The following is a 17,956-nucleotide window of genomic DNA, read 5'->3' as shown; positions in this document are numbered from 1 at the left end:
ATGAGGTCAAGAGTCCTGATATGTACTCCATAGCCTATGCTGGACGCGTATGAAGTAGAGTGTCTTATAGGGCTGTGCCCGTCCATCCTCTCCCTTAAAATAAAATAAGGCGCTCCGCCCCCTGTGTACGGGAAACCCCCTGTCTTCTATTATTTTTCTTTCTTTTTCCTGTTTACTATTTATTCTTTTCTTTCGTTCCTTCGATTTTCTCGTCTTTGTTATCTTTCATGTTAAAATTCAGTCTTTCCATTTGACCGGTTTTGTCTTAACTATCTCTGTAGGACGCGGCAGAAAACGGCTCTTCGACGTCATTCATATCCCGCACGCATCAACATGTTCTCCCCCGAAGTGGTGTCTCGATGAGAGGTGCACCAATTGTACAAATATCCTGGGTATATACCCACCAGGCATTGACCAACCCCTGGGCCGGGTTCACATCATTGAGCCGCAGCATATCGAAGTCCGGAGCCGATGAGAACCCGTCATTCCACCGTCACGATTAGATGTGCACATCTATATAAACCGTGAAGATGAGCATACACTCAGTCGATTATGCACAGCAGGGTCCGACACGACCCGAGGTCGATGTTGAGGCGGGTCGCCCGTCAGTCAGTTCCCAAGTCGCTCCAACAGTAGGAGAGAGAGAGGGAGCCGCGTCTCCCGCATTCACCACAGCAGCACGAGTGAACTCCACCGAGACGACAAAACGCCGAGCCAGACGCAATACCGCCCGCTCATACCACCCCGAAGGATTCGCACAAGATCCCAATTGGCAACCAGGAACCGAACCCGGCATTGACCCAACCAAGCCGCTACCGCCATACACGTCAGAATGGTCGTCCAACATACCAGCGGACCTACAACGACGCTGCCAGATCACCGTGGTGGACTTCTCACAACATGAAATGCGACAGTATGAGTTAGACAATGACACACTGGAGCAATTTTTGCAGCGGGAGAAAGAGCCCTGGGTGCAATGCCGGTGGATCAATGTCAATGGGTTGAGCTGGGATGTGATCAAGATTCTTGGAAATCATAAGAGATTGCATCGGCTTGCAATTGAGGATGTTGTCCATGACACTAACCGCACGAAAGTGGATTGGTACTCGGACCATGCCTTCGTTGTACTGACATTGCAAAAGTTGGTGAAGATACAAGAAGAGGACTCCTCTGATTCGGAAGATGAGGAGGAAAATCCAGTCAGTCCATGGAAGTCAAGGGACCGGAAAAGTTCTGTGGTCAGTGACAAGAGCTCGATTTCGTTGAGGCGACCCACGAAGTGGAGTGTTATTATGGCGGCATTGAAGGACATTTTCAGGTTCAGATCCTCCACAAAACAGGAGCGCAAGGATATGGCGAAATATGGATCGAGCGTTCGTCCTGGGCTTGGACAAAATTCAACACAAAATTCCCATTTTGGAAATGTTGGGGCCACCACAGACACATCTGCCAGGAGTCTTCAGCGATATCGCGGTGGTCCGAATGAAGATCGAATTGAGTTCATGGAACGCCATGCTGCACTTTCTGCCAAAGGATTATGTGTCACTTTGGAACAAGTTTCGATCTTCCTACATACCGATAATGAGGTGACCTCCTTTTTTGAAACGAGCGCGGATGACATCGAGTCGCCAATTGTCAGGCGCCTCAATACGCCAGAGACTATCCTTCGACAGTCATGCGATGCCAGTATGCTTTTGCAGGCCATTCTGGATGCTGTGATTGATCTTGCGATTCCAGTAACGATGGCTTATCAAGACGCCATCGGAGACCTCGAGCTGGAGGTTCTGACTGATCCAGACATTGAACAGTCAAAGTCCTTATATATTTTGACATCTGAGATTGCTGTTCTGCGGAACCATATGCAGCCTATAGTGGCTGTGATTAACGCTCTCCGTGATCACCGGTCTGAGCCCGTCGGCACACCAGGCTTTGGTGTCCTAAGGAATCCCCTTAGCCCAGGTGCAACTCCTGCAGAATTTCTTGATCCCCGCCCACATATTGGGACTGTACCGCCAAATCTGAAGAGTGTCGGAGGCACAGGTGTTACGATCAGCTCTATGTGCCATACATATTTGGGCGATGCCCTAGATCATTGCATTACTATCGTTGAAGGGTACGATCAGATGCGGCGCAACGCTGATAACATGATTGACCTCATTTTCAACACTATTGGTACGTTCAACTTCTATGGATAATTCAAGAGAAAAACAACGGACTAATATCCTGTGCAGGTGCCTACCAGAACGAAAGTATGAAGCAGCTTACTCTTGTGACTTGTCTTTATCTTCCTATGACATTCTTGACAGTATGTATGACTTGAAACTATGAAGAAAATCCTCTAACATTTTTAGGGTTATTTCGGAATGAACTTCACGCATTTCGCGGGAATCGAACACAGTGAAGGGTATGTCTTTCGACCCCTTTCTTCTAGACTTGTTGCTGACTTTAGAAGATATTTCTGGAAGATTGCAGTGCCGTTCGTCCTCGTTACGATTTTCTACCTGATGTGAGTTCTGATATTCCTCTCGAAAACAGCCGACACTAACCTGCATCTTTAGGCGCGACAAAATACAACGCTACGCTGTCATGCTTGCTCAGCGACGTTTGATTGTTAGCTCGAGGAAGCAGAGACGAGAGAGGACGAAGAAATAGATCATGAACGTCCTACAGCTCGCTGTCCCAATCATTGTATAAAGGCGTTGCCGCGTGCGGGGTTTGCTTGATTTTGATACATTTTATTGCTCAGACCTTCTCAGGTTTTGTACAGATACTTTTCACTTGGACAGTATTTAGAACTCATTTGTTGATAGTATGATTTCAGAGATCAGTGTATGTATATTTCACTGTTCAACATTGCATCGTGGTAACAGTTTTAACATTCCTCATATACAAAAGAAGTCATCAACGGTCCAAAACCTGAAGTAGTATATTACACATATTATACATGGCCTACATGCCATTATTCCAGAGACTTCCGTCGATAGGCCGAATAAGCCTTCCACGGAAGTCTCCAGTCTGACCGAAGCAAATCCGGGCTGAAAACATCAAAGTCTTGCTTTTCAAGGCGATCCAGCCACATGCGCGTGCCGACCGCCGGTAAGAAAACGCCAAATGCCCGGTTGACCTCTTCGAGTGGTGACTCGCTGCTCCGAGCACTAGGGGAAAGGTCGTATTCATGACCCTCTTCGCCTTCATGCTCAAAGTCATGGCCGACATCCTCCCCGGCGCGGAGGTTGTTCAACATCTGCTGCGCAGTAATCAAATGATCACTTGCCCGTGTCGCAACAGTGAAGACTGCATCCCGGAGACCCTCTGCTTGAGCTCCATATCGAAGGACATCCTCCTCTTTAACACCAGCTTGTGCCATAACATCTAGAGGCAACATTACGGCTCCTTGTTTCGCACCCCCTCCTAGCGCGGAACCCGCAGCCCCAGGAGGCGCTTGAGCAGGTGGCGTAGGGAACGCAACAAACGGCAGTCCACGTAACACAGCCGCAATCCCCACTGCCTTTCCAATATGAGATGCAACATGATCTGCAGTTATCGAGGCCATGGGCAATGCCGACAAAGTGAGGTACATTAGTGTCGAGTATGTATTCTCGGCGTAGGACTCCAGCGCGGCGATATTTGGGTATGGGTCATTTGTTAGGGTTCGCTCCCGCGAGTTAATTATACGGGTCAGCCAACCCTTGCTTATGTGCGCGCGGCCCTGCGTGCGCTCGTGGAGTTCAGAGATGGCGGATGCAAGCAAGATAGCGACGGGTTCTTTGGGTGGTGTGCCGGCAAGGATCTTCGTTACTGAGTCGCGCCAGAATTGAAGTCGCATCAGTCCGATTGTGGGAGAGGAGGTGGTGTCGGGTATCATGGAGAGGGAGACGTTTAATGCGCGCAGCGCAATATAGAAGGATTGCGCATGTCGTGGGATGAAGGTACTCAGTGTGTAGGAGGGGCGGTCATATTTTCTGTGGAAAGATAATTATGTTAGCTTCTGAATAATTTTCCATGGGAGCTTCAGTAGGCTTTGGTGACCATAAGGAAGGTGTTCATACGAGAGAAGAGCAACGCAATATTTGTGAGCGCCTTGGACTTGTTCTGCGGTAATAGGTGCGGAAATAGATTGTGTCCGGCTAAAGTGTCGTTTTTGGGATTGGACGCTTTGCAGATAAAAACTGCAGGCTCTATTTGCCTGGCATGGCCGAGCTGTCCTGAGAAAAGACATGCTCAATGTGATGTCGACAAGCTCTGGGGAAAAGATTCGATGTAATCGGGGCAAAGGCATTGGCCGGCCAATCTTTGTCAGCGATACCCTGGCCACCTCAGAATTGGAGAATAAGAGAATTATATTAGAGAATCATAGTAAACCGGCGTAAATTAAAGAAATTCAAAGAAAGAGAATTCGTATGTCTTGAACAGTGCAGATATCAAATCCATGAACATTTTCCCTTAGGGACTGACGTCGATCCGCTGGACTGTAATTTGGCCCATTTCGGCTGCCGTACTCTCCGCGTTTCTCGCCGCGTCTCTCGGCGCGTCTCCTCCGAGCCCACCTTTTTTCTTCCTCACGAAGCTCGATGTACAGCCAATATGAGCGAGGATGTAGAGCAACCCCCAGCAAAGAGACAGCGTTTCTTCGCTGACTCTCCATCCTCACCGTTACCCACCAAACCCCAAGATACAGACGCGTCCCTACCTCATTGCCCGAAACACGAGATTCCGTCAATCGAACGCATTCCAAAAAGCCCTTTTAGTTTGCAAAACGAAACAGATCAGCACCATACACAAGTCCGATCGACGGAAAGCCTAGGGTCACCCATTGCGGATGCTGGGCCTACTCCCTCTCCACACCATAATGGATTAGACCAACAATGCGAGGAAGTAACGGTCAACACCACAAACACGATCACAGATGGCTTCGATGTCGACCTTTTCACTAGTATCGTAGGAGAGCAACTACCTGCCGATTCAATCAAAACTATTCAATCGGCTGCTTCCAATAACATCGAGCGAGCTGTTAACATATACTTTGATGGATCATGGAAGAAGCCTGTACGGATCAATGGCAGCGTTCCGGCCAGAAGCCGGAAACCCCATCTTTGTGTACAGCCTAGCCCTGGTACACCCGTTGGAAGTGAATCGGTACTGCCAAATCAGCCACCAGCAAGGTATATTGGCGCATTTGGTGTGGGAGGATGGGCAACGAGAAGTGGCTTCGGATTTCTCAAGCATGGAGACACTGTCCATATTGAACGCGCACGCTCGCAGCCAACTATGAAACGCAACCGAACAGGCAGAGCATTTGTCAATCACAAAAGCGATGTTTTGACTCGATTCACGAATACCTCGGGGCAAGAAATTGGAAGGCTGCCACATGAGACCGCTGAATGGGTTTCTACGCTGATTGATCAGAAGATCTGTCGGTTTGAGGGGGTCTGTGTGTTTGTACCCGACAAGGTGCGAGTCAACGATACCATATATCTACAACTCCGAGTCTACTTGCGAAAGGAAGCCTTTCAAAGCGCGGCGCTCAATGCTCTTAACACTGATGACAACCGATCCACTGGACTGTTTGAAGAGAAGGAGAGCACCGAGGAGAAGAATCTGCGACTACGCCAAGTCGGTCTAGTGAAGTTGTTTCAGGAAATCAATCTTCATCCTACCTCGACCAACCCGACTACGGAAAAGCACAAAAGAGATGGCATTTTGCGTGCCGCTGAAATTGCAGAACAATATGACAACGTGAAGAACAAATCAAATAAGGATGCCAACGACTCATCAGGCGGAGACGACAGCGAAGAACTGGAAGAAGGTCAGCTCGATACGTTGTATCAAAAAGCTCAATCTTTCGATTTCAACATGCCAGCGGCAGATCCAGCACCTAGCTTCACCCTTGATCTGCGCAAGTACCAGCAACAAGCCCTTCATTGGATGATATCAAAAGAGAAAGACTCGAAGCAGACTCGAGAGAAGTCAATGCATCCATTGTGGGAGGAATACATTTGGCCCAGGAAGGATGTTGACGACAAAGATTTACCGCAGGTTAAAAACATCGACCATTTCTATGTCAACCCATATTCGGGAGATCTCAGTGTTGACTTTCCTGCTCAAGAGCAACACTGCCGAGGGGGAATCCTGGCCGATGAAATGGGTCTGGGAAAAACCATTGAGATGCTCAGTCTGGTCCATTCTCACAAAGTTGAGCCTGATCCACAGGTTTCGAATGGTATTAGCTCGGTGAACGACCTTGCTATGATGCCAATCTCCTCTGGGGTGGTGCATGCACCGTACACCACTCTGGTAGTCGCACCAACATCCTTAATCTCTCAATGGGAAAGCGAGGCACTCAAAGCTGGGACGTTGAGAGTTCTTGTTTATTACGGGTCGGACAAGGCTGTCAATTTGAAATATTTATGCTGCGAATCCAATCATGAAACAGCTCCACAGGTGATTGTCACTAGTTATGGTGTGGTATTGTCGGAATTCCGCCAGCTCGGTCTCCAGTCGTCTGCTCCGGGCCTCCGTGCAAACGGGGGTCTATTCTCTGTGGAATTCTTCCGAGTAATTCTTGATGAGGCTCATGTGATCAAGAACCGTCGTTCCAAATCTGCTAAATCATGTTATGAGTTAAAAGCAGCTCACCGGTGGGCACTGACTGGCACACCCATTGTCAATCGCCTTGAGGATCTCTTCAGCCTGGTGCGTTTCCTCAAAGTGGAGCCATGGAGCAATTTCTCCTTCTGGAAGACGTTTATCACCGTGCCATTCGAATCCAAAGAATACGTGCGGGCCCTGAATGTCGTGCAAAGTGTACTGGAACCTCTTGTTCTTCGGCGAACTAAATCGATGAAAACTCCGGAGGGTGACCCACTGGTCCCTTTGCCCAAAAAGACAGTCACTATTGAAGAGGTGGAGTTATCTCAGCAAGAACGAGAAATTTACGACTGCATATTTACCCGAGCGAAACGAACATATAATGACAACGTCGTGGCTGGCACATTATTGAAGTCTTACAGCACAATCTTCGCTCAAATTCTCCGCCTTCGTCAGACCTGCTGCCACCCGATAATGACACGCAACAAAGCCATTGTTGCAGAAGAAGAGAGTGCGGCGGTAGTGGCTGATGCAACCAATGAGTTCAAAGATGACATGGATCTTCAAGAACTCATTGACCAATTCACGGCAGAGAACGAGAATGCCGACTCTCGAGAAACATCTAGAACGATGGTCAAGTTCACTGCCCATGCTCTTCGGCAGATTCAAACCGAGTCTAGTGGCGAGTGCCCTATCTGTTGTGAAGAGCCTATGATCGATCCAGCTGTAACAGCGTGCTGGCATAGTGCGTGTAAGAAATGCCTGGAAGACTTCTTGCAACACCAAATGAACAAGGGCGTCAAGGCACGATGCTTCAACTGCCGTGCCCCAGTGGATGCAAAGAATACCTTTGAAGTAGTACGACACCCGTCCTCAAATTCAGTTTCCTTCGGAGACGACACTGAGAGCAGCACGCCGCCAACCAGCTCCCAACCTGCCCCACGAATCTCCCTCCGTCGCATATACCCCCTATCTCCTTCCGCCCATACTTCAGCCAAGATCCACGCCCTTATTAATCATCTCGGACGCATCCCTCCAAATACCAAATCCGTTGTCTTCTCCCAATTCACATCTTTCTTGGATTTAATTGGCCCACAGCTCTCCAAAGTCGGAATCTCGCATCTCCGCCTCGATGGCTCGATGCCCCAAAAGGCCCGTGCCGCTGTTCTAGCCGAGTTTACCAAAGCAGAAAGCTTTACCGACGATGACATCGTCGACATGGAAGACGATACCCCAGGGAGAAGCGGGCCTGCAAAGTCTAGCTCTCCCTCATCCCCGACGCCAGCCCCTACAGTCCTACTCATCTCCCTGCGTGCCGGCGGCGTAGGGCTAAACCTGACCACCGCAAGCAATGTTTTCCTGATGGATCCATGGTGGAGTTTCGCAATTGAAGCACAAGCCATCGACCGCGTCCATCGAATGGGCCAAACACGCGATGTCAATGTGACGCGATTCGTGGTCAAGGATTCCATAGAAGGCCGCATGCTGCGCGTGCAAGAGCGTAAAATGAATATTGCTGGCTCGCTTGGGTTGAAGATTGGCGGCGATGATAGTGAATCTGACAAAGGGAAGAACAGACTTGAAGAGTTGAAAATGTTGTTCGAGTGATTGTTTCGATGGCCGAATGGTTGCTTGCTTCTGTTTACACTTGGGATACCCTGCTCCGGCGTGTGTGGATTTGAGATTGAGATTGGACTTTGGTGAAATGTAAATTACCATTTATTTCCAATTTATAGCCCTAGAAATCTCATTTTGTTTTTTTGCATCACATTTACAAAGAAGATTTTAAATGATTGAAATACAATTGGATATTAATACACCCGAACGAAATAAGGCGTGTCAAATAGACAAGCCGGCATAATATAGACATGACCTCAAAATTCCAAAAAGGCAAATCCGAAGTCAAAGTAACTGAGGCATCATCACAATCACAATTTCATAGATCCGATGTAAACAAAGACGCTGCTCTTATTTGCTCGAATGATGAAGATGCTTCTTGACGCTCTCCTTCACCTTTGAGAGCTTCCCATTCTTCTCGCCGTTTTCAGGAGAACGCTCAGGCTTCAAAGGCGACTTCCCGCTAGATTCACTTGGAGAATCTATAACAAAAGTCAGCACCAAATACGACAAAGCGAGAACAGGAAAAGGGAAACATACTGGTCTCAATATCCTCATCTTCAGCTGCAGGCTTCTTTCCCCTATACTCCTTCTCGAAGTCCTCAGCAGGCGTCGGCGCAGGACCCTGCGGGCCTTTGAGCGCCTCTTTGCTCACGTCATGGGTACGGCTTGTGTGGGGAGCTTCGCTGCTCTCGCCACCTTCAGCCTGTGAAGTGCTGCGCTGTTCTTGTTTAGAACTGTTGTCATCATTGCTCCCGGTGGATTCTGTTGAGTCGTTGGAGACAGGCTTCTTTTCCTTGCTTTCGCTGTCTGCTATAGATCCGCTGGAGATGGGCTTGGTTTCCTTGTCTTCGCTGTCTGCTGTAGGGCCGTCGGAGACAGGCAGAGCGGGTGTGATGCTGGTGCAGGCGGTGAGAGAGCTAGGGGCATGGGGGGTAGTGATGCTAGTGACCTCGGGCTTTGATTGATTGTTGTCCAGGTGGGCATTTAGGGGTGCGGTGTTGGCGTTTGAGTGGATTGCGCCGGGTTGCTCTGTGGATGGATTGTTAGATATATTGGACAGTTATGTGCTTTGAGGTTGTATAAACATATGCTTATAACTATTGTACTTACCATCGCGGTTGCCGCCATCATAGGGGTCGGTGATACGTCCTTGGCCTTGCACACCGGATGCGGGCTCTTCGCCGTGCTGTTGGGCATTATTGGAGTCATTCTCGCCCCAGATGGCAGTCGAAGCAGCGTTGACGTATTTGGTGACAGTCTCCATGATTGTATCGTGTTGGTATAGTTCAGATGTCGAATGGGTATAGATAGAGATTTGGTGAAAGGATGATAGGACAACAGATGAAGTATACTAAGTAAAGGAGGATGATAATAGCAGGGTGGGATAAAGCGTTGTTTGGTATACTCGAAATGTAAGTGGCGAGTGGGCTGAATGCTTAGAAGCTCTGGGCAGGTCAAGCTTTAAGAACCCACAGGCTGAGGCCGCGTTGTTCAATACGTCAGTGGTGTTGGGCCACGGTGGCTTGCACATGGACCCCCAGTCTTTCGTAAGACCCGATATAATTCCACTGATCGCTCAATGGCTTGCGAATGATCATCCAGTGATATAAACTGGACTGCTACATATGTAAGAAAGCGGCGATCCTCTGGGCGTATGTCATAGAGTGACGTCAAGCAATATATATCATGTGACCTCATACTACAGCAAGTAGCAACAAATAGATGCACAAGGTAGTAATAATAGAACTACAGTAATCTAGCCAGCTCATAGCCAATTGACCAGTGTATTAACAGGGTAAACATAAAACACAAATAGAATCCAAACAAAAGGATTCGATGTCTGAACGCTTAGCAAGGAAAATATCAAAACGTGAAGGAACAAAGAAAGAAGAACAAAGAATCTCCCTTGAAAGTAAAGCAACAGTAAATCTAATCATGAGGTATCGTAGGTGCAGAAGTGGAAGCTCCCTCCTTTGCATTTGCACTCAACGGTTTGGTCGGGTCATAATCGATGCTCTTAACAATTCCCAGTCCTTTCGTTTTGCCCTCACGAAAGAGGACACGGTCCCCGGGGGCTAAAAACTCCGGACGCTGTACGAATCTAAATGCGACTAACGCTCGATCTCCAGTACGAATGAAAGGGCGATCGATGTCGATGACTGAACATGTCTGACTGACTGCCCCGACATGAAGCATAGCCTGGTATTTAGGCTTGATGGTAGTTGCATGCGAAAGAATTAGGACTATTTTCATTAGCATGTGGTCAATAAAACCTGAATTGACGACTTACCCTCCGCGACGAATTCCCGATACACCTTTGGAGGGGCATCCATCTTTTTCAATACTACCATCCCCTTGCGCACTTCCTTCCGGCGGACGCGCTTCAGGGCGAAAGACCCAGACTGGCCAGCAAAGCAAGCATTCACCGGGATACGCTTACGCTCAATGGACTTGATGACTGTGGTGGTGAACTGGCCGAGTGAGTCTGGCCCCACTATGACCGAGTCTCCGGCATGAATGACACCAGATTTGACCACGCCCGCGACAACTGTACCCACGTGAGGAACAGAGAATGTGTCGTTGATCAGGAACTCGAAGGCCCCATCGGGGTCATATTGACCGCGGTGGGGCAGGATGTTTAGGAAGGTCCGTACTAAGTCGAGGTTCTCTCCTGTGACATTGGACACTTGGAAGATAGGACATATCCGCTGGCTGACAAATTGCGTGGCTGTATTAATGGTTTCCTCCATGTTCTTGACGAATATTGGAATCTTGTGTGCGCCAGGCGATTTTAGAATCTTGGTCAGCTGGGACAAGGTCTCCTGCAGGATATTTGGCGGGCAGATGTCAATCTTGGTGACAATGACCATGACAGGCACATTAAGGGCCAAAGCGATACCTAGGTGCTCCTTGCTCATTCCGATAAGACCGTTGTTGGCAGCGACCATCAGCAAGCAGTAGTTGGGACTGCTGCTCAACATACCGAAGACAGTGGTGCGCAGATACCGTTCGTGGCCTGCCAGGTCGGAGAATGAAATGACCTTAGCAGACCGCTTGCCGATCTCTTCCCAGGAGAGCTTCCGGCCTTGCGAATTGCTAACTATTTCACCTCGGCTGTCGAAGCCCATGATCTCCAACCCGACGGAGCTGGTACGCCCGCTTTCTATCTCGTGCTTGTGGCGGAATAGATTTATTCGCGCACGACCACGTCCATCGTCGAGACCACCTTTCACCAGCACTCCCAGCGTAGTGCTCTTTCCAGCATCGACATTCCCCACTACGGCAATCCGGAGCTCCGCCATTTCCTCGATGGTATCAGGGTGATGGCGCACGAGGACCTTGCCCCAAGCGCCATGTACTCGGCCATGCGTGACAGGTGATTCTTCAGGGCCTCCGACGTTGTAGGTCAGCAATACTCGGCAGTGGGCGGTGATGGTCTCGGCCGCCTCGCGCAGGCGCTGCAGCGCCGTCTTCCATTGATCGAGGTCGAAGCCCATGGATTCACCACCATCCTCCAACCCAAGATCGAAGATGGTCTCCCCATGGCCTTCATCAATGCGTGTTTGTAATGTCCCAGCTAGCACCTGCAGGCTGTCTTCAACGGCATCGCCTGTACCGAGTAGGAGCTCCTTCAGCTTGGCCGCGTGGGGGGCATCGGAGAGCCCTAGCTGATCAAGAATGTCGAGCTCTGCATGATCTTCTAGATCGCGCGACACACTGGCGGTGGAATATCTGCTGTCGCTGGGTGCGACTTGGCCGGAGCGGTGGGCTTGCTGTTTATCGGCATACTCGGCGAATTCACTGAGAGCCTAAGTTGAAGAGCATAAGATGAGGCACTTATCACATATTCCCTGGAGACACATACCACTTCACCTCGTTTTCGCTCCTCGTAGCTTAGTTTCCCGGTTGGAGGCATTGTGTGGAGTTGAGAAGTTCAACCGTTGACTGATCGCGGTGCCGCCTTTTGGGGTAGTGACGTTATTGGTCGGTGGATCGGGCCACCGTTACTGTTGATATGAAGTTGAAGTGTTATTCGAGTGATCATAGTTCTCTTTTGCTCAATGAACAAAAGATAAAAGAGACTGAAGTGAATATTTGAAGTATTCCGGTTGAGAGTACAAGGTACAAAGGGGCATGGGGGGAGCTTTATCGATAAGTCGGAGTCACCAGTTGAGTCATCGACCGCCCAGGCAGACTTCAGGGCTCACCAGTGACTCAATATAAATCTACTAGGAAGAATGTCGAAGCATATGGAATACTCAGCCTCCTCTAGCTTCCAAGGATATATATCCAACTATATCCAACGGGACTAGTATGGATGATCATAATCGATTTCCATGGTATCGTTACCTATCTATGTTGACTGCATTTTGTGGTATCTCGTGTCCTTCCCAGTATTGTTCCCGTCGCTGGACGCCGTGCTCTATATCAAGGGCATATCAAGCTCGTCATGCCTGGGGAGAGATCAAAACGACAGAGTCTCCTAGGTAGAAGTCAGCAACCCACCCAAGATATTCCATAATTGCTCCAACTCACCTCGCACGAAAAGCATCTCTTCTTGCTTCTTGATTGTCTGTATCCGATAACCTAGATTAGCCTATGCCCGCGTAAACTTCTCTGATTCATATGATCCCATACCCGCAAAGTCTCCTCCTCGTTCTCATCCTCTTCCACCACGTAGATTGTCTCCTCCACATCGCCAAGGACTAGGTTACAGTGACTGTCGTAGGCCTGTACACACGTACCATAGTCAGTAGTTATTCTGAAGATTGCAAGGTGGGGGTAGCTTACGTGAAGGCGGCCCTTGAGTTCACGGTCACCGCGCAGCTTCACGAACACGGTCTCATCGAGGGAGAGACGAACGAGATCCAGGGGCTCTGAGACGGATGGACCGCCGGTATCTTCGTTGTCGGCCATGATAGAAGGGTGATTGGATTTGGGTCAAGTGCCGGTCCACACGCAGAATCAACGAGCTTTGGCTGGTACCCAATGTGGCTTAGCGTGGCGCTTGGCAGAACGTGTGCTGAGTCAGCAATTACCCCGGGTTTTCTGTCTTGCAAGTATCCACACGCGATCTAGACAGCCCAGGGGTGATGTATAGAGGTGGATCAATGGAATTGGATGTCTGTACATGTGCGATATAGGTAGTTGACCACATAATAACCACATGTAATAATCATAGAATCATGTAATCTGACACAGTCTCGCCTAACCATTTGTACAGGGGTCTTGTACTTGTTGTGCTTAGTTTGAATCACAACTTGCATGAAGTACCCTGTCAAAAGATCCGGGGTCGAAGCGCACCTTCCCCTCATTCAAGCCCCTGGTCGTTTTGTGATTTTGTGCTCTTTGTTTTCTTTTTTTTGTTTTTTAAAGACTGATTCCTCGCTATCATTTCCCCATGCTAAAGTTCTCACTTACCGAGAAGTGCGCTTCTCGCTGGGGTGTCTCGTCTCGTCCTGGAGCCGGCATCAGAAAGCCCACACAATTTCCCCCATACCTTCATCTCAGTGGCCCGAGGCAAATTGCTTGTGTCGTGGCATCTCCAAATACGAAGACATGGGATGTTTTTGCGCAAAGAACACAACAAACTTGCTATCATAGTTCCATACGGCAATTGACTACAACAAGTCGACAACGGACCAGCGAACTCGCTGTTCCACGTCCTGCGACTTTCGAAAATGAAATACAAGTCCCTTTACCGGAATGGATCTCACCCGAAGAGGAGGCGCGGTACAGGGCGAACTTCTTCCGAGTTATTGAAAACGGACAACCAAACCAAGTGAGGGAAGCCATGGCTGATCCACGGTCGGTAGAGCTAGTGGGATCGCTGCCGCCAACCGTGTTTATCGAAGCCCTGCACCTCCTCTCTCCGGCTCATTTCGTGATACCCTACCGAGATCTCCACCATACACTGCACGGGTGGGGCGTGTTGATGCTAGGACTCAAGACATTGGAAGCGGTGTTCGATGACTTTACAAGGGACTTGCTCACGATCATCCAGTATCGAACCGTGGCTGGGTATCCACCTCAACTAGCCGAGTACACTCACCTCTTCGACTGTGCTCAGGCGATGGGAAATGGCCCCCTCGTCAATGCCCTTTGGGATGGGATGCATGCCAACAATGTCGCTCCCGACACAGCGTGCTATAATCACTATATGGCAGGATTGGTCTGGAACCATTGTTATGTGGGAAAAGAAGCATACAATACTCGCATCATCCCTCACAGCTACAAAAAGCGCCGCATGGTAGATCCGAATCCTGGATGGCGTGGCTTTGCAACGGCGTGGAACAGTGTCAAAGGAACAGTGCTGGATATATTCAGTCAAATGAGCCAGGACGGGCTTACTGGGGACGAGCAGACATACATTAACATCCTCCTCGCAGCGGCCAGAGTTGGCGACAGGGAAGCCGCCAAAAATATCCTCAAGACTGTATGGAATGTTGATGTTGATGCCCTCTTGACTGAGAGGGACGACTCAATGCTGCCGCCCGTTACGCCCTATGAGACTTGGTCCGGTCTGTACCCAACCGAGCGTCTTCTTTTCGCCGTTGCTCATGCCTTTGGCACAAACAACGACATATACGCCGCCACGAGAACAGTCGACTTCATGGCTTCCTCGTACAACATCACCATTTCAGCTAAGGTCTGGTCCGAGTTGCTTGAAAGGACATTTACTCTATCCAAAGAACACAAGCGGAGACAGGCAGAAGATGGGCGAACGGGCAAAGTGCCAAGAGACATGGTCCGCGAGATGTTTCAGGTATTGACGACGAAGCCGTACAATGTTCCTGCGACTCTGCAAATGTACCGATATATGACCCAAACCAACAAACTGGACGGCGACCTGGAGGCCTGCAAAACAGACATGCGTAAGGCATATGACGTCTTGAGCCAAACGAGGGCAAAAAGGAAGGAAGCGAGAGATTTGGTTGTGCAATGTCTGCAGCCAGTTTTGGACAGCATGAGACCACCGGCGAACGATGATAGGAAAGTGCGGGATCCAATCAAGTACCAACGAGAGAATGGCGTGAAACCAGACCTGTCACTACTACGGTGTCCCCTGCTCGCTGAAGCCATCAACACATACGATCTCCTCCGGCTCGAAGTCTTCCAACAGATTTATCAAATGCAACGCATAGCCTATTCAATGATCATCACAAAGAGGTGGAACGACATATCGCTCAAAGTCTGGGAACTCCAAGAACGGCCTATGCTATTGGAAGAATGGAAAGACTTCCTGCCAGAGCGTAATAGGTACGAATATAGAGACGGGGATGTTGGAACAGTCGATTTCCAAGGCCAAACAAATTCCAAGAGCCGCCACATGAGCCTGCATGGCCGCATTCATGCGCGGCGGAACCCAAATGGGTCGGAACTGTTCCATCCAGTTGAGCCCAAAGTTCTCGATGACAGGATATTCTGGGAAATCTTGCTTTATGAGTACCCGCAGCTGGACCCGTCCATTTCGCCGCTCAATCGCATCTACTCCTTCCAGGTCAAGCACACCAAAGAATTAAAGGAAAAGCTCAGAAGGCTCAAGACGAGGGTTGATTACCCCGAAGATCATCCTTTGTCGCAAGAGAACAACCCTTCGGCAGGGTTTTATGGTCGCATTCATGCCCTAGGCTTTGATGCCAAACCCCAGAATTCTATCTTCTGGCGGGATAGCAATCCTTGGTGTTGACCGGGGCTTTCTTTTGTATCGTTTGAAGCATTTGTGCTTGATGTCCACCATTCATGATATCCAATTGTACAATTTCATCTGCAGTATGATTATTCACTTCGTGTTTTTTTCGTCTCTGGACTTTTTCCGTACTAAAGGACATGTATGTCCATCATGAAGGCTCTCGAGACATGAGCTGCGTAAGCCGAATAGTAGAGATGAGTATACAAGAAGGCACCTAGGCCTTGAGAGATCATATGCAGACATGAAGCGTGAGCAAAGGCGATCGGCCAAAATGACACAAGATCCGGGCAGAAGCAGCACAGTTACGAAGCTAGCTCTTCATCCAGAGCATCAGAATTCCAAAACAGGAACAAGGAAAGGGCAGTCATCTAGACCTTCTCCCGCTGAAGGTCATTGACAGTCATATATCTCCCAATAGTGATCCAGCCCCACCGGAACCAAACCATCTGACTCTTATGACAGACGACCATGGCAGACTGCGCAGTCAACCACTCATTTATCGAGCTAACAAACAGCAGCCGCGCAGGACCAACCTCAGCCCGCGCACCCTTCTTCTTCGAGCCCGTCAACCCAGCAATGAGGTTACTCCAGACACCAAGGAACATGGACAGCGGCGCATCAAGCACACCCGCGTACTTGCGAAACAGCGACGTCGTGGTAAGGGTATACAGCGTAACCGGACAAGTAAACCCAGGCTTATCATTCATCAACGTGCGGACGAAATTCACAGCGCCGTAGTACAACGAGCGGTGGTTAGGATGATTACTGATACCATGCTTGTCGAATGTGATAATAACATCGATAGTAGCGGCAGGAGCCTTATCACGATCGACACGCTTGCCGGGCAGCTTCTTCTGGGCCGCCATTTCCGGCGCGAAAGCCGAGGCCAGCAGCGACGAGATCTGGTCCTCGTCCCAGTTCTTGTCCATTCCATCCGGGAAACGGTTCACGTCGTCGACTATGAAGACGTCCGATTCGCTGCGCAGCCCGAGGTGCTTGGCTGATTTTTGGAGCTCTTGTTTGCGCGTCTCGCCTAGGCCGTCTGCGTCACCGGTGCTGAGACAGAGGATCTTTAGGTGGTTGCCGAGCTCGGGCTTGGTGAGTGATAGCACGGTTGGCGCGAAAAACATGGCTTCGTCGTCTGGGTGTGCGATTAGGAGGCAGATGCGCTTGTTTTCGAGGCGTGGGAAGGACCGTGTGAAGGGTGAGGAGGACGTTGAGGAGAAGGTCCAGAATATGAAGACTGCGGTTATTGCTACCGCTAACGCGGTCCAATTGAATGAGGTCGACATTGTGTTCAATTGGTGCAGGTCGGATTTGCACGAGTTGTCTGGAGATTCCGGGGTTCCACGCCTCGTGGTTCCGTTTCTTCGTGTTCCAAGAAGGATTGAGGATCGATCTAGGGTGATAATACGGTAGGTATGGTAATTGGGCCGAGATTGGTGCAATGCAGTGCTTAATTGTTATGTGGTGAAATTGTTTATCGGGTGGATCAGGGTCGACCAAAGTCAAGACATGTGTATGGTGGGGAACAGCGAATCATCCCACTCGTGTTGATACAGCGGTCAACTACTTCTGAGGAGAAGTAACAGCCAAGCCCATAGTGACGCTGAAACAATCCAAAAAAAGAACACGGTGGCCTGAGCTTGCATCCGAATAGGGGAAGCTCAAGTGATTCCTATCCATCCACACTCGGAAGGGTCACGTGTCGGATTTATGCACGACGCCGCGGTATACATACATATCTTGAAGAGCTCCTCCTTTACCCCCTTAGTCAATCAGTCCAGATAACTAACTAGTTAACTAGTCAATAACTATTTTTGGAGAGCGCAACCAAGATCAAATGCCTCACCATTGGCAAAAGGATCTAAAAAGTAGACTGACCCCGATTCAACATGCTAAACTATACAACATAAGTTTGTTGTCGGGGAGTGACGTGATTATTGCCTCAATGGATTTGCTTTCCTCTCTTCCCCTACCTCATCTTCTGTTAGCTTGCAGTCTTCGTTTTGAGTATTGACTGCGCTACCCGACTCTCCCGTTGAGAGGTTCTAA

General features: G+C 49.4%; 8 protein-coding genes across 8 annotated transcripts; 3 read left to right on the top strand and 5 right to left on the bottom strand.

Annotated features, from left to right (window-relative positions):
• Positions 1–530: 530 nt before the first annotated feature.
• Positions 531–2,652, top strand: LCP9604111_763 (putative CorA family metal ion transporter; the record flags this gene model as incomplete). The annotated part of the gene is made up of 5 exons (XM_039071350.1): positions 531–2,172; positions 2,232–2,305; positions 2,352–2,404; positions 2,453–2,506; positions 2,559–2,652. 5 exons carry the CDS (start codon positions 531–533, stop codon positions 2,650–2,652), a joined length of 1,917 nt encoding a protein of 638 aa, XP_038933311.1.
• A 307-nt stretch (positions 2,653–2,959) lies between these two features.
• LCP9604111_762 (uncharacterized protein) lies at positions 2,960–4,219 on the bottom strand (the record flags this gene model as incomplete). The annotated part of the gene is made up of 2 exons (XM_039071339.1): positions 2,960–3,962; positions 4,050–4,219. 2 exons carry the CDS (start codon positions 4,217–4,219, stop codon positions 2,960–2,962), a joined length of 1,173 nt encoding a protein of 390 aa, XP_038933310.1.
• A 365-nt stretch (positions 4,220–4,584) lies between these two features.
• LCP9604111_761 (DEAD/DEAH box helicase) lies at positions 4,585–8,196 on the top strand (the record flags this gene model as incomplete). The annotated part of the gene is made up of 1 exon (XM_039071328.1): positions 4,585–8,196. The coding sequence occupies one exon, from the start codon at positions 4,585–4,587 to the stop codon at positions 8,194–8,196; it is 3,612 nt and encodes a 1,203-aa protein (XP_038933309.1).
• Positions 8,197–8,556: 360 nt separating this feature from the next.
• LCP9604111_760 (uncharacterized protein) lies at positions 8,557–9,472 on the bottom strand (the record flags this gene model as incomplete). Its single annotated transcript, XM_039071317.1, has 3 exons — positions 8,557–8,687; positions 8,746–9,237; positions 9,319–9,472. 3 exons carry the CDS (start codon positions 9,470–9,472, stop codon positions 8,557–8,559), a joined length of 777 nt encoding a protein of 258 aa, XP_038933308.1.
• A 665-nt stretch (positions 9,473–10,137) lies between these two features.
• Positions 10,138–12,124, bottom strand: LCP9604111_758 (putative GTP binding protein (GTPBP1); the record flags this gene model as incomplete). Its single annotated transcript, XM_039071305.1, has 3 exons — positions 10,138–10,451; positions 10,499–12,017; positions 12,074–12,124. The coding sequence occupies 3 exons, from the start codon at positions 12,122–12,124 to the stop codon at positions 10,138–10,140; spliced, it is 1,884 nt and encodes a 627-aa protein (XP_038933306.1).
• A 532-nt stretch (positions 12,125–12,656) lies between these two features.
• LCP9604111_757 (U4/U6-U5 snRNP complex subunit LSM3) lies at positions 12,657–13,125 on the bottom strand (the record flags this gene model as incomplete). Its single annotated transcript, XM_039071294.1, has 4 exons — positions 12,657–12,691; positions 12,745–12,781; positions 12,847–12,939; positions 13,000–13,125. 4 exons carry the CDS (start codon positions 13,123–13,125, stop codon positions 12,657–12,659), a joined length of 291 nt encoding a protein of 96 aa, XP_038933305.1.
• Positions 13,126–13,609: 484 nt separating this feature from the next.
• Positions 13,610–15,898, top strand: LCP9604111_756 (uncharacterized protein; the record flags this gene model as incomplete). The annotated part of the gene is made up of 1 exon (XM_039071283.1): positions 13,610–15,898. One exon carries the CDS (start codon positions 13,610–13,612, stop codon positions 15,896–15,898), a length of 2,289 nt encoding a protein of 762 aa, XP_038933304.1.
• Positions 15,899–16,269: 371 nt separating this feature from the next.
• Positions 16,270–17,193, bottom strand: LCP9604111_755 (PIG-L family deacetylase; the record flags this gene model as incomplete). The annotated part of the gene is made up of 1 exon (XM_039071272.1): positions 16,270–17,193. One exon carries the CDS (start codon positions 17,191–17,193, stop codon positions 16,270–16,272), a length of 924 nt encoding a protein of 307 aa, XP_038933303.1.
• Between the last annotated feature and the right edge of the window lie 763 nt (positions 17,194–17,956).

The sequence above is a fragment of the Penicillium roqueforti genome, assembly GCF_015533775.1.
Source record: "Penicillium roqueforti strain LCP96 04111 chromosome Unknown scaffold_01, whole genome shotgun sequence".
In the NCBI taxonomy this organism is placed as follows: Eukaryota; Fungi; Ascomycota; class Eurotiomycetes; order Eurotiales; family Aspergillaceae; genus Penicillium; species Penicillium roqueforti.
The sequence above is the reverse complement of the archived record's forward strand: the minus strand, read 5'-3'. Positions and strand labels throughout refer to the sequence as shown.